At 47.2% G+C, this 15,312-nt stretch overlaps 3 protein-coding genes across 3 annotated transcripts; all 3 read right to left on the reverse strand.

Annotated features, from left to right (window-relative positions):
- Positions 1-4,498: 4,498 nt before the first annotated feature.
- Positions 4,499-9,795, reverse strand: LOC114850137 (uncharacterized). The gene is made up of 7 exons (XM_041069393.2): positions 9,717-9,795; positions 6,153-6,248; positions 5,681-5,980; positions 5,344-5,610; positions 5,189-5,278; positions 5,001-5,087; positions 4,499-4,928 (listed from the first exon to the last, which is right to left on the reverse strand). The coding sequence occupies exons 2-7, from the start codon at positions 6,196-6,198 to the stop codon at positions 4,888-4,890; spliced, it is 831 nt and encodes a 276-aa protein (XP_040925327.1). The 5' UTR covers positions 6,199-6,248; positions 9,717-9,795; the 3' UTR covers positions 4,499-4,887.
- LOC114850139 (uncharacterized) lies at positions 6,607-11,231 on the reverse strand. Its single transcript, XM_055506646.1, has 9 exons — positions 11,171-11,231; positions 9,728-9,865; positions 7,861-8,160; positions 7,471-7,734; positions 7,315-7,386; positions 7,178-7,219; positions 7,012-7,098; positions 6,902-6,930; positions 6,607-6,824 (listed from the first exon to the last, which is right to left on the reverse strand). The coding sequence occupies exons 1-9, from the start codon at positions 11,229-11,231 to the stop codon at positions 6,762-6,764; spliced, it is 1,056 nt and encodes a 351-aa protein (XP_055362621.1). The 3' UTR covers positions 6,607-6,761.
- Positions 11,232-11,736: 505 nt separating this feature from the next.
- LOC114849732 (uncharacterized) lies at positions 11,737-14,000 on the reverse strand. Its single transcript, XM_041069394.2, has 7 exons — positions 13,908-14,000; positions 13,402-13,719; positions 13,041-13,313; positions 12,856-12,930; positions 12,241-12,327; positions 12,140-12,168; positions 11,737-11,970 (listed from the first exon to the last, which is right to left on the reverse strand). Exons 1-7 carry the CDS (start codon positions 13,966-13,968, stop codon positions 11,899-11,901), a joined length of 915 nt encoding a protein of 304 aa, XP_040925328.2. The 5' UTR covers positions 13,969-14,000; the 3' UTR covers positions 11,737-11,898.
- Positions 14,001-15,312: the final 1,312 nt, after the last annotated feature.

Here is a 15,312-nt window from a genome sequence, read left to right on the forward strand (position 1 = left end):
TCAGCCTCCAAGTCAGCCGCGCGCTGCTCAGCCTCCAAGTCAGCCGCGCGCTGCTCAGCCTCCAGTTCAGCCGCGCGTCAGCAGCCGCGCGCTGCTCAGCCTCCAAGTCAGCCGCGCGCTGCTCAGCCTCCAGTTCAGCCGCGCGCTGCCCAGACCCCAGTTCAGCCGCGCGCTGCCCAGACCCCAGTTCAGCCGCGCGCTGCCCAGACCCCAGTTCAGCCGCGCGCTGCCCAGACCCCAGTTCAGCCGCGCGCTGCCCAGACCCCAGTTCAGCCGCGCGCTGCCAGACCCAGTTCAGCGCGCGCTGCCAGACCCCAGGTTCAGCCAGCGCGTTGCCCAGACCCCAGTTAAACCGTGCTGTTACTCATGCCCGGTGCAGCCCTGTCGTCTCCAGGCCCCAGCCCAGCCGCGCCTAGCCCAGACCCCAGTTCAGCCGTGTGTTGCCCAGACCCCAGATCAGCCGTGGTGGTTGCCCAGACCCCAGATCAGCCGTGTGTTTGCCCAGACCCCAGATCAGCCGTTGTGTTGCCCAGACCCCAGATCAGCCGTGTGTTGCCCAGACCCCAGATCAGCCGTGTGTTGCCCAGACCCCAGATCAGCCGTGTGTTGCCCAGACCCCAGATCAGTCGTGTGTTGCCCTGACCCCAGTTCCGTCCTTGTCCCCGTCAGAGGGCGCCGTCCGTCTGACGACTGTTAACCCCACCCAATCAGGCCCGACGTCTCCCCCGTCGAGCTCGGCAGCTGTAAGCTGTCATGCCAGCTCCGGAGGGGACGCCGCTCCAGTCCCTGTCGGCCATGTTGCGGGCCGTTCCAGTCCCTGTCGGCCATGTTGCGGCCGTTCTAGTTCCTGTCGGCTCCTCAGAGGAGGACGCCGTCCCTGTTCCCGTCGGCCATATTGAGGCCGTTCTAGTTCCAGTTCCTGTCGGCTCCTCAGAGGAGGACGCCGTTCTAGTTCCTGTCGGCCAAGTAGAGGCCGTTCCAGTCCCTGTCGGCCATGTTGCGGTCGTTCCTGTCCTGTCGGCCATGTTGAGGTCGTTCCAGTTCCTGTCGGCCATGTTGAGGTCGTTCCAGTTCCGCCTGTCGGCCATGTTGAGGTCGTTCCAGTTCCTGTCGGCCATGTTGAGGTCGTTCCAGTTCCTGTCGGCCATGTTGAGGTCGTTCCAGTTCCTGTCGGCCATGTTGAGGTCGTTCCTGTTCCTGTCGGCCATGTTGAGGTCGTTCCAGTTCCTGTCGGCCATGTTGAGGTCGTTCCTGTTCCTGTCGGCCATGTTGAGGTCGTTCCAGTTCCTGTCGGCCATGTTGAGGTCGTTCCAGTTCCTGTCGACCAAGTTGAGGTCGTTCCAGTTCCTGTCGACCAAGTTGAGGTCGTTCCTGTCCCCGTCCCTGTCGGCCAAGTTGAGGTCGTTCCAGTTCCTGTCCCTGTCGACCAAGTTGAGGTCGTTCCAGTTCCTGTCCCTGTCGACCAAGTTGAGGTCGTTCCAGTTCCTGTCCCTGTCGACCAAGTTGAGGTCGTTCCAGTTCCTGTCCCTGTCGACCAAGTTGAGGGCGTTCCCGTAGGCCAAGTTGAGGGCGTTCCCGTAGGCCAAGTTGAGGGCGTTCCCGTAGGCCAAGTTGAGGGCGTTCCCGTAGGCCAAGTAGAGGGCGTTCCCGTAGGCCAAGCAGAGGTCACCCCTGTCTTTGACCCCGTTCCTGTCGACCCTGTAGCGGTCGTTCCAGTCCCCGTTCCTGTCGACCCTGTAGCGGTCGTTCCAGTCCCCGTTCCTGTCGGCCCTGTAGCGGTCGTTCCAGTCCCCGTTCCTGTCGGCCCTGTAGCGGTCGTTCCAGTCCCCGTTCCTGTCGGCCCTGTAGCAGTCGTTCCAGTCCCCGTCACCCGTGGAGCCGCAGCGCCCGCCGGCCCCCAGGAGGAGGTCGCGCTAGCCGTAGTTCCTGCGCACCTCCAGGAGGAGGTCGCGCCAGTCGCAGTTCCTGCGCACCTCCAGGAGGAGGTCGCGCCAGTCGCAGTTCCTGCGCACCTCCAGGAGGAGGGTTGCGCCAGCCGCAGTTCCTGCGCACCTCCAGGAGGAGGTCGCGCCAGCCGCAGTTCCTGCGCACCTCCAGGAGGAGGTCGCGCCAGCCGCAGTTCCTGCGCACCTCCAGGAGGAGGTTGCGCCAGCCGCAGTTCCTGCGCACCTCCAGGAGGAGGTTGCGCCAGCCGCAGTTCCTGCGCACCTCCAGGAGGAGGTTGCGCCAGCCGCAGTTCCTGCGCACCTCCAGGAGGAGGTTGCGCCAGCCGCAGTTCCTGCGCACCTCCAGGAGGAGGTTGCGCCAGCCGCAGTTCCTGCGCACCTCCAGGAGGAGGTCGCGCCCGCCGCAGTCCCGGCGGACCCCCAGGAGGGGGTCGCGCCCGCCGCAGTCCCGGCAGACCCCCAGGAGGGGGTCGCGCCCGCCGCAGTCCCGGCAGACCCCCAGGAGGGGGTCGCGCCCGTCGTAGTTCTTGCCGACCTCCAGGAGGGGGTCGCTCCCGTCGTAGTTCCTGCCGACCTCCAGGAGGGGGTCGCTCCCCGCCGTAGTTCCTGCCGACCTCCAGGAGGGGGTCGCTCCCGTCGTAGTTCCTGCCGACCTCCAGGAGGGGGTCGCTCCCGTCGTAGTTCCTGCCGACCTCCAGGAGGGGGTCGCTCCCGTCGTAGTTCCTGCCGACCTCCAGGAGGGGGTCGCTCCCGTCGTAGTTCCTGCCGACCTCCAGGAGGGGGTCGCTCCCGTCGTAGTTCCTGCCGACCTCCAGGAGGGGGTCGCTCCCGTCGTAGTTCCCTGCCGACCTCCAGGAGGGGGTCGCTCCCGTCGTAGTTCCTGCCGACCTCCAGGAGGGGGTCGCTCCCGTCCGTAGTTCCTGCCGACCTCCAGGAGGGGGTCGCTCCCGTCGTAGCTCCTGCCGACCTCCAGGAGGGGGTCGCTCCCGTCGTAGCTCCTGCCGACCTCCAGGAGGGGGCCGCTCCGTCCCGGCTCCGGCCGCACCAGCATCGGTTCCTGGCGGCCCGGCTCCGGCCGCATCTGCATCGGTTCCTGGCGGGCCCGGCTCCGGCCGCATCTGCATCGGTTTCCTGGCGGCCCGGCTCCGGCCGCATCTGCATCGGTTCCTGGCGGCCCGGCTCCGGCCGCATCTGCATCGGTTCCTGGCGGCCCGGCTCCGGCCGCATCTGCATCGGTTCCTGGCGGTCCGGCTCCGGCCGCATCTGCATCGGTCCCTGGCGGTCCGGCTCCGGCCGCATCTGCTTCGGTTCCTGTCTCTCGTCGCGGTGGTCCAAGGAGGACGCCGCTGGTTCCTGCCTCGTCTCTGCCTTTGCTGCCGGACTGGTGGCCTCGCCCTCGGCGCATCCTGCTGCTGGGATGGCGCTGCCTCCTGCGGCGTCGTCCGCCTCGACTCCTCAACCGCCTGGATCAGCGTCCGCCTGGAGGACGCTGCCATGCGGGGTGGTCCCCGGGGACATCGTCCCAGCTCAAGGGCACTAAGAGTGCCATCCTGGCTCAGCGGCTGCTGGGCAGGGTCTCGCCACGCCATCACCCTCCGTGAGGGAATCCCTGAACTTCATGTTTTTCCTGGTCATGGACTTTTTGTAGTGTTTTGTGGACTCTTGTTTTGGCCCTCCTCCGGTCCTCCCTCCACCCACCCTGCTCATGTACCTTGAGGGTAGGGATTCGGTCCCTCCGCCTGGGACCACCCTCCGCCCGCCCTGGTTTGGGGGGGGAGGCTTCCGTAGGCGCCGTGGAAGGCGCCATAGGGGGGGGGGTACTGTCATGATCCGTGTCTTTGTTTCTAGTTGTTCCCTGTTTTCACGTCATGTCCTGCTTGTCTTATTTTGGTTCCAGTTTCCGTTTCCTGTTTTATTTTGGTAGTCTCCCGGTCTCTGTTTGTGTTCTAGCTTTACTTCCGGTTTCTGTCTTGTCACAGCTGTCCCTGCTCATTACCCACACCTGCACTCTGTTAGTCATCAAGTCACTGTGTATATAACCACCACCTGTGTCCTTAGTTCCCTGCCAGATTGTCGTATTCGAGTTCCCTGAGTGTTCGTGTTTCATGAGTTGAGTTCCCTGAGTGTTCGTGTTTCTCGTGTCTTGTTCCTGCCTGTATCGTGTATCCTGCCCGACCCTGGATTATCTACTTACCGTGAGTTTTTGCCTGTTCCCTGTCTGTACTTTCGCCGAGCCTTTTCGTGTATGACCTGGACCGTCTGACCGTGCCTTTAAGAATAAACCTTTTTGTTGATTATAATATCGCCTCCGTGCTGTGCATGTGGGTTCGCCGTCTGCCTGCTTCGAGTCCCTGACACATGGAGGTCACAGCAGGAGCTGGACTCAACTACAGTAGATTAGTAGATCTGGTTCTGATGTTTGGTACCGTGTCAAATGAACCGGGTCCAAAACATTAGAACCAGAATCGGATGCAAACTGATCGTCTGATGATTAAATCATCACTCATTTATAATAATAATAATAATAATAATAATAATAATAATAATAATAATAAAGTTCATGTGTTTTTATTGACAGAACATTTTATCATCAGTCACAACATGAAGGTTGTTACACACTGAATTCATTCATTTGTTGAATTGTTGAACACAAAGCTTTTAACAACAGCAGCGACTTGTTTGTGGTGAGTTGATGAAGTTGTTGCTCAGTGGAGTCAGACTGAAGCAGACGAGACTCCAACGTTTTCATAATTCACTGCACCTTCATCTTCATCATCATGAAGCTGTGGAAACAACAGCGCTGCAGAGATTCACACTGACAAGTTGACAACAATCCTCAATAATGTGTGTGTATAATGTCCAATAATGTAGAGAAGCTACTGAGACTCAGGTACCAGATATTAAAGCTCCTGCTTTGCTCTGTAACGTAAAACAGAGAACTTTATTGACTCACTGTGTTTTCATCTCTCACTCTTTTATTTCCTGTCAAGACAAAACAGTCGACGTCAGTGAAAATGTGAAATTATTTAAATGTCGATTATTAAATGTTCTCACCTTTGGTTCTGGTCCAAACGTTGACCACAACAACAATAACTATGAGTGTCGTTAAGGCCACAGAGACGATGATGATCCTCCACCAACCTGGAAACATGAAGAAACGACAATGATGGAAATGGTTTAAAGAAAAAACAGGTTTGGTTTATAAAATACAAAAACGAAAGGTTAAAAATAGAAAAATTCACCGTTATCTTCTAATGTTGTGTCTGATGCTGATGTTGTGTTTTGAATTGATGTGTCTTCAATTGTTGTCTCTTTGAATGTTACATTTTCATCTGGACAAATAAAACGCACAATGTTCACCTGAAACAAACACACAGTCGTGTGACATTTTTCTCACCTGAGGCCGGAGGTCTGAATGGAAACCGATGAACGTTAGTGAAACAATCAGTGACTTCACACGTTAACGAGTTCATGACTGATGCGTGAACACGGTGAGAATCCAGAAGAGACACGACAGCGTAGTAGAGAGTGTGTGACGCCTTCACGTCTCTGTGACTCGTAAACACTTGACTGTGATGAAGCCACTTCACTGACGGCTCACAGTGTTTGTGTGTGGACACGTAACAGTAGACGTAGACCTCATCAGCAGCTTCATACTCATCCACTGGTGAAAAGAAACAGCTGTTGATGCTTGAGCCCATTGGTTGAAACACAACGTAGACGTAAACACTCACTGTGAACAACAGACAGATAAACCTCAGAGGCTCCTGCTCCTCGTGTGCACGTGTAACGACCCACATCCTGAACTGTGACCTTCTCTATGAGCAGAGAGCACTTCTCCGTCAGCCTCCGTCTGTGGGCTGTGGACGCTTCAGTCCGTCCACGTTCCACCACAGCGTCTGTCCTGCTGCTTCCTGGATCCTGGAGGAGCCACGTCGTGTTCTGACATTGGTCCTGATCAGCGCTGGCGTTTTCACAAGACAAAGTCACGTCGTCTCTGACTGCGACAGTGAAGGAGGAAAGTCGTCCAGAGGCTGAAAAGATGAGAAACCACCCAGGACGTAAAAGGGCATTTTACATTGAACGTAGGGTTAAATGTTTGTTATGAACCAAACTCACCATCGACAGCGAACGGTGAGGATGAACCAAGGTTTAGTGTCACAGCGTGAGTGAGTGAGTCAGTGGTTCATTCAGACGTTCACTCACCTGTGAACCGAAGCATCAGGATCATTAACAGAAACGTCTGATCCATCGATGTCTCTCCTTCTGAACCGCTGCTTCTCAGGCACCAGATTCAGCTTCCTGTGTGTGGAAACACGCAACTTCTCACTTTGATTTCCTGCGTCTTCTCATTGTTTCACACTGATTTTCATTTTGTAATGACTGAAACTCACTTCAGAACCATCTACGCTGTTTGAGCAAGTAAATAAAACGACATAGCAGCTGTTTGAAAAGGGTTTGAATCTAAAACGTCAGCGTGACAAACACATGTTTTCTGACACTTTTCACTTTGAACCTCTTCTGTTTCTGAACCAAACAAGCACCTGTTGCACCTGTTGGTGGTTTAAGCCTTTATTAATAAAGACAAAACAAAAACCATTAGAGGTGAAAACACAGATGTTAAATATTAAACACAGACACAGGATCAGTACAGATCAAATACAAAGATCATCATCATCATCATCATCATCATCATCCTCCTCCTCCTCTGTGCTGCTCTCCTCTGATCTAATCTGTCACATCAGCAAAAGATGGAGCTTTAACATCAGCAGTGACTCGTTTCTGTTGAGTTGATGAAGCTGTTGATCAGTGGATTCAGACTGAAGCAGAAGAGACTCCAGCATTTTCATACTTCATTGTATCATTACCTTCACCAACCTGTGGAACCAACATCACTGAGATTCAGCTCTAAAGTAGTAAATGAAAACTTTAATAAATATCAGTTTTTCACTCACTGTGGTTTGATTCTTTTGTGTTTTGTTCCCTGAAAAGATGAAACATTCAACCAGTGAAGACTCAACATTTAAAGGTCTCCTCATCAAACGTCATCACTGAATGTTCTCACCTTTGGTTCTGATCCATATGTCGACTGTAACAACTGTGATTATGAGTGTTGTTAAACCCACAGAGACGATGATGATCCTCCACCAACCTGGAAAACACTCACCACGTGTTTTGGTGAGTGTGAAAGGTGTCAGAAATAATACGAAATAAATCAGATGAAACATTACCTTCTTCTTTTGTTGTTGAGGTGGTTGGTTTTGTGTCTTCACCTGTAAAAGTCATATTATTGTAGCTGGATGTGAAACACTGACGTCATGTGGAAACAAACGTTTGAGGTGATTTTATTTTAAATTCATCTCCTCACTTGTTGTAGATGAGACTCTGACTGATCTTAATGTAGTGGATGATTCAGTTGGTGCTGGTTTTGTGTCTTTATCTAAAGAAAAAAAAAGATTAATCATCATATCACAGTTAAAACAGCAAGTGGAATTTAATTTTCAACAGTTCATCATCTTCTCACCTGAAGTCTGAGAACTGAGGAGAAACTGATGAACGTTTCTTGTACAATCAGTCACTTCACACGTTAATGAGTTCAGCATTGGTGAATTAAACTGAGAATCCTCAATGGACAGGACAGCGTAGTAGTGAGTCTGTGATGCCTTCAGGTCTCTGTGACCTATAAACACTTTATCCTGATTCAGCCACTTCACTGATGGTTCACAGTATTTATGTGTTGACACGTAACAGTAAAAGTGCGTCTTATTCTCAAGCTCCACTCCAGTCACTGGCAAAGAAACAATATTAAAAGAAACAAAAGTAAAAATTAACTTTACACTTGTGTTATAACTTTCATTAAAATTGTTGTAACAAAACAGTTTGAGGTGAAAACACAATGATGTTAAATACTCACATGTAACAACAGACAGATAAACTACAGAGTCTCCACCTCGTCTGCAGGTGTAACGACCAACATCCTGATCTGTGACGTTCTTTATGACCAGAGAACATTTCTCTCCAAGTCTCAGTCTGTTTGATCTGGATGCTACAATCTGTCCATTTCTAACCAGTCCATCAATTCTGGTGTGATCTGCATCATTGTAGAACCATTCTATGTTCTGACATTCATCCTGTTCATCTTTCACATGTTCACAAGTCAAAGTGACGTCGTCTCCAGCTCTGACAGCGACGAAGGAGGAAAGTTGTTGATTCACTGTAGATGAGAAATAAACAGAACATGAAAGATGATTTTAGATCAAAGCACCAACAAACCTCTGACAGTTAGTGTGAACTAAGATCAATGACTTGATGCTGTTAAATGTTTACTCACCTGTGAACTGAAGCATCAGGATCAGAAACACTAACATTTGAATGTGACTGAGTTCAGACATCGTTCTTCTCTGTCTCAGTCTCTGAGCTGATGATGAATCTTACTTCCTGTACTTAGTAAGTTGTTACTTCCTCTTAATTTGTTGAGTACACTTTCTTCATTTCAGACATCGTTCTTCTCTGTCTCAGTCTCTGAGCTGCTGCTTAAAGATGAACGTTCACGTCCTGTGGTCAGTGAGACGTTACGTCCTCGTTGTTTTTTTTTTTCATGATGGGTTCACGTTCATGCTGTTTCATTTGTATAAGTTTCTATTTGATTCCTCATTATTTCATGCTGTTTTCACATCATGTCAGCATTTAATGACCAGTCAACATGTGAATCAACTGTATTTATCTTTAACCACATGAACAGATCTCACAGGTGAATAATGACAAGGTTAAAAATAACAAACAGGAAACTAAAGGGTGAAGTCGTGATAACATGAATAAGTTCAGCTCCTCTTTTCTTTACACAGTCAGAGACAAGAACGACTGGAGAAGACAGAATTTATGAGCCAGAGAACAAAGACAAACAGTCCAGAGAGAAACAAACAGATGAATCATTGCTGGTCAAAAAGAATCAAATAGTTTGTTTCTGTTAAATATCAGAAACATTAATACTTAGACTTTACACTTAGTTTGACCTGTTACTGATTGTTTCACAGTTCTCCTCTGCTGCATTTAACATTAACCACATGCTTCCACCTGCTCTTCATCCTCATCCTCTTTATCATTGTCACGATCTGGGGTTTTTGTTTCTTGTTGTGTCCTGTTTTAGCGCAGTAGTTCCTGTTTTATTTTGTACTCTTCCGGTTTCTGCTCACCAGGTTAGTTTTGTTTTGAAAGGACCTAAGTTTGTCAACAGTGTTTTGGTTTCAGTTCCTGTTTTATTTTGTAGCACTTCCCTTTCGCGTCACGCCACAGTAGTTCCCGCTTCACCTCCGGTTTTCAGTTACGCACCTGTGTCTCATCTGGTTTTCCCCGTTCCACGGCTCGGTCTCATTACACACACCTGTCTAGAATCAGTAATCTGCCCACCTTGTATTTAAGCTCCACCTCTCACCCTCGTAATTTGCCAGATCGTTGATTCTTTGATTCTGTTTTCACGTTCCAGGATTCTCTAGCTCGGCTTGTTCTGTGTCTGACCCAGTTCCGCACCTCTGACCATCGTTCTCGCCTGATCCTGACCTGTGTTGTAAGTCTTCACCCCGTTACTGAACTCTGCCTGTTTTTTGGACCTGTCTAAACCTGCCGATTATATTCTGAGATCTGTGCCTTTTCGATACTGACCCACGCCCGTTACCGGACCCGATTAAGCTTATCCCCTGTGTGCTGTGAAACCGTGCCTACCTGTGTAAGACTTGGACCGTTTGTGACCTGGATTTTTACATTAAATATTACCTTAATCATACCTCCCGTCTGCTGTGCATGCACTGCGCATGTGGGTCCTTTCTCTGCCGTTCTCTGACAATCCTCATCCTCTTTATCATCATCTTCATCCTCTTCATCTTCATCCTCTTCATCCTCATCCTCTGCTGGATGATCTGATCAGCAGGAACTCGTTCCTGAGGTGAGTTGATGAAGTTGTTGATCAGCGGAATCTGACAGAAGCTGAATCTCTTCAACATCTTCATACGTCATTGCACCTTCTTCCTCATCTTCCTCATCAACATGTGAGAACAAACGTCACATAAATGGAGCCAGAGTTGAAAGTACTAACGCAGTATAATACTCATTGTATTTTTATCCATCAGCCTGTGACACCGTGGGACTTCCATCCGTCATCCATCCACCGGGTGTCACCACTGAACTTGGGCTGAGTTACACGTGCTGGTTGTGTTGTCTGGTTGCTGGAGCTGCTGGGGTTGAATCCAGACATGCTCCTGTTGCTGGTGTGTTGCCGTACGCATACGCCTTCACGTGTGGAGCCTCACTTCACCTTGACCGTTTCCAGGGATGCTGTCTTCTTACCAGCGATCCTCCAGTGAGTCACTAAGGCTTTCAGCCTGTGGAATCATGCTCCTCAGGTATTTGGTGTCGTGGGGTTTGTTTACTGTTTAACTTTGTTCTTGCGCCGTTCTTCTGTGTCCTGCTATGCAGCGCTTTGTGTTTGACGTTTGCCTGATTAAATCAGTTATTGAACGCAATCTAATTGTCTCTTGTGACTCTGCACTTGAGGACCAGTTTAAAAGACAAAGATTGTAAAACAGCCTCTTGTTCCCTAAAATAGAAAAAACATATTGTTAACACTGAAATCCGAATTTGTTAAACACATCATTAGATAAATTGTTGAATAAAACTGAATGTTCTCACCTCCAAGTCAATCCCACTTCTGTGAAATGAAACTGCCCACAGGAACCAACACTGATTGACAATCAGCTTCACATGCTGCTAATGGAATAGACAACAGGTGGAAGTTACAGGCATTTAGCCCCCGATAAAGGAGCGGTTCTGCAGGTGAGGACCACAGACCCCTTCTCACACGCGTCACTAAAGTACTAAAGTGTAAAGATGCAGATCCTCAGTGAGAACAGACAGATCAAGCACTGAGGCTCCAGCTGCTCTGCAGGAGGACAGACCCACATCCTGTGTGACCTCCTCTGAGCACAGTTCTGTGACTCTCAGTCTGTCTGCTCTGGTCCTGGACCTCTGAGCTTTGTCCTCCTCTGTGCTTGTTGAATGCAGTGAACTGGAGAGGCAGGTGGGTGTGTTACACTGACGTCAGAGGTGGTTCACATCTGCTCCAGGTGTTTGTAGGACGGGAGATGAATCTACCAGGATGCGGACATAAATATATGATAAATATATGATAAAAATATGTGTCAACTTCTATAACTTAATTATTGTTTCCTCACCTGTGAACTGAAGCATCCGCATCATGAGCACAAACATCTGGATCCATCTGAGCTCAGCCATCGTCGTCTCTGTCACAGTCTCTGAGCTGCTGCTTCGTCCAGATCAACGTTCACGTCCTGTGATGAGTGTGAGGCCACGTCCTCGTTGGAACTTCCTACTTTTACATTCACTCTGTTTCATCATCGGAGGAAACGCGCACAGAAAAACACAGGAAGCACAGACGACGAGAGAATGTGAGAACTCCTCCTTCAGTCAGAGACGAACGAGATCCGCTATGACACAAAGCGTCCAGATGCTTTATTACATGTGACACTGGTCACTTTATTAGGAACAGCAGTCAGTCTCACTCAGTCCATTCATGTCACCTTCACCAGCTGATCTGTCGTTGTCACATGTGAATCATGGAGGTCACAGCAGGAGCTGGACTCAACTACAGTAGATTAGTAGATCTGGTTCTGATGTTTGGTACCGTGTCAAATGAACCGGGTCCAAAACATTAGAACCGGAATCAGATGCAAACTGATCGTCTGATGATTAAATCATCACTCGTTTATAATAATAATAATAAATTTCATGTGTTTTTATTGACAGATCATTTTATCATCAGTCACAACATGAAGGTTGTTACAGACTGAATTCATTCATTTGTTGAATTGTTGAACACAAAGCTTTTAACAGCAGCAGCGACTTGTTTGTGGTGAGTTGATGAAGTTGTTGCTCAGTGGAGTCAGACTGAAGCAGACGAGACTCCAACGTTTTCATAATTCACTGCACCTTCATCTTCATCTTCATCATGAAGCTGTGGAAACAACAGCGCTGCAGAGATTCACACTGACAAGTTGACAACAATCCTCAATAATGTGTGTATAATGTCCAATAATGTAGAGAAGCTACTGAGACTCAAGTACCAGATATTAAAGCTCCTGCTTTGCTCTGTAACGTAATAACAGAGAACTTTATCCACTCACTGTGTTTTCATCTCTCACTCTTTTATTTCCTGTCAAGATAAAACAGTCGACGTCAGTGAAAATGTGAAATTATTTAAATGTCGATTATTAAATGTTCTCACCTTTGGTTCTGGTCCAAACGTTGACCACAACAACAATAACTATGAGTGTCGTTGAGGCCACAGAGACGATGATGATCCTCCACCAACCTGGAAACATGAAGAAACGACAATGATGGAAATGGTTTAAAGAAAAAACAGGTTTGGTTTTGTAAAATAGAAAAACAATAAAGTCTCGTTATCTCCTAATTTTGTGTCTGATGCTGATGTTGTGCTTTGAATTGTGACAGTTGTTTTGTCGTCGTCTGGACAAATAAAAAAAAACACTAGAACCCAAAATGTTTCACAGACACTACAACACAATCTAATGTGTTATTTAATGTTCTGACCTGGACTGAAGGACCGAGGTCTGAATGAAAATCGCTGCTTATTTCTGTCAGGTTGAGTCACTTCACATTCAAAAGCTGTAAATCTTGATGAGTAAATATAATGAGACTCATTCACTGACACAGAAGTGAAGCAGGAAGTCTGTGAAGGCTGGAACTGTCTGTGCTCTATTCCCACTTCTTCACTCTTAAACAACCACTTCACTGTGTGTTCACATTTACCAGTTCTGCACTATTACAACATTTACTAAGTAACTATTGTCATTAAAGAACTGCAAAAACATAATTTTACCTTTTTGATTTCCTGCATCATACATTTTTGTGGTTGTTGGTGATGCTGTTGTTTTTGAGTCCACCTCAAAACCACCTGGTTTAAAAAAGACTATATTTGAACATTTGCTGCAAATAAAAACACAAACTATGACCTATATCTAATAAACATACTGAAATGACTTCAATGAATTATTATATTCTCACCTGATTGTCTGAATGAAAACTTCTGCTTATTTCCGTCAGGATCAGTCACTTCACATTGAAAAGCTGTAAATCTTGATGAGTAAATATAATGAGACTCTTCCACTGACACAGAAGCGAAGCAGGGAGTCTGTGAAGTCTCTGAAGTCTTGAACTCTCTGTGCTCTCCTTCCACTTCTTGATATTTAAACAACCACTTCACTGTGTGTTCACATTTCCCAGTTCTTTGTACAACGCAGCTTAATGTGACTCCATGATCCATCTTTTGTTCAGTCACTGGTGAAGATGGAGAAAAACAACAGAAGTGAATTAACCTCTAGAATCATAAATATTATGGTATGTTCATGATGTTGTAAATACTCACAGGCAACAACAGTCAGATCAAACCCAGAGTCTCTGCCTCGTTGTCTGCAGAAAAACTGACCCACATCCTCCTGTGTGACGCTCTTTATAAACAGAGAACATTTCTCTGTCACACTCAGTCTGTCTGATCTGGATCTGGGAAGCTGAGTTTGATCCATCTGTCCAGATTTAACCAGATCTATTACTGGAGAGTCTCGTGAACCTCTGAAGAACCAGTGAGTCAGGGAACATTTATCGTGATCATTGACCTCATTCTGACAAGACAAAGTGACGTCGTCTCCGTCTCTGACGGTGATGAAGGAAAATTTAGTTGATACTGCTGTTTAAAAGGTAAACACAGGAAAAATACATTAGACTCAGAAACAATAAAAACACGTTTAGTTTCTGTTTGAGTTTCACTAAACTCAAAGACAAACAACAAATTTTAACTTAGTTTGTGTTGCAACAAACTCTCATTAATGAAGCTGTTTGTTTTCGCTGAGACTCAGATGTTAAATGTTTCCTCACCTGTGAACTGAAGCATCAGGATCAGAAACACTAACGTTTGAATGTGCCAGAGTTCAGACATCGTTCTTCTCTGTCTCAGTCTCTGAGCTGATGATGAATCTTACTTCCTGTACTTAGTAAGTTGTAACTTCCTCACTCTTAATTTGTTAAGTAGTTTCTTTCCATTCAACACAAGTTCAATCACATCAGGTTTTAAACATTCACATGTTGTGATATCAAAATATGAATTTTATGACACAGTTCTGCTTAAACTTCATGTTTTAAACCTTCATCTCTTATTAGTTTTATCGTCACTGCTGAAAACTGGACCATGTTGCTTCATTTTGTGCATTTTGTCACATGGTTAAGCCACAAGGGCACCAGGAACCAGACAACAAACATTTGAGGTGTTTTTAGTGTTAATTAATCTTCTCACCTGTTCTCTATGTTCTGACATTCATCCTGTTCATCTTTCACACGATCACAAGTCAAAGTGACGTCGTCTCCAGCTCTGACAGCGACGAAGGAGGAAAGTTGTTCAGTGACTGTAGATGAGAAATAAACAGAACATGAAAGATGATTTTAGATCAAAGCACCAACAAACCTCTGACAGTTAGTGTGAACTAAGATCGAGGGCGTGTGCAATCAGCAGCTGCCACTACAGTAGGTGCCGTGACACATGCCACAGAATCTATGGAAAATTACTTATTTACTGGTGTATTAAGACTGCGTTTTTACAGTTACTCCAAAACTGGGTGCGTGTCCTAAACCTTTTGAGGTGATGTCATTGCTTCAAAATACGTTATCATTTTAGTTATTACAATTACATAGTGTAAGATACCTTAACGTTATTTAGTAGTTACTTTATTTTGAAGCCCTATGGTCAAAACGAAACTTAAGGAATCATTTTGTGGCGTAGGCTTAAGGATTATGCTTATATTTATATAGGTTTTTTTAATGTTGCTGTTTAACCATTCTGACTTCTCTGCTCATTTGAGTGTCAAAGTGATCATTACATGTTTATTGTGTTATGGTGTGATGGAACTTTGAGCTTAATGAAAAGAGGAAAGCTTAGTTATCCCAGATTTAGGAGCGATCCAAATCAAATAGTTTGATTCCTGATCTGAAGACGTGGAACTCTTCACCACTGGTTGAAGTCATTTCTCCGCCCTGCAGTGACCACTGCCCCAGAGGTATTTAAACCAGTGACACCCAAGGCAAAACGGATTTCCCTCTATCTTCAAACTTCTTTCACTTTTTCTTTTTGCGTCGCATTACTTTTCTTTAATTTTCCTTTGTCCTTAAATTTTGTAAACCTAAGTTAAACTTAGAAACACGAACGAACAACGATTTTTGTAACGTTAGAAAGTCATCAAGAAACTCCGCGAAACTGAAACTATCACAACCAGTCCTTAATTGACTCGCT

Source organism: Betta splendens, chromosome 24 (assembly GCF_900634795.4).
Source record: "Betta splendens chromosome 24, fBetSpl5.4, whole genome shotgun sequence".
In the NCBI taxonomy this organism is placed as follows: domain Eukaryota; kingdom Metazoa; phylum Chordata; class Actinopteri; order Anabantiformes; family Osphronemidae; genus Betta; species Betta splendens.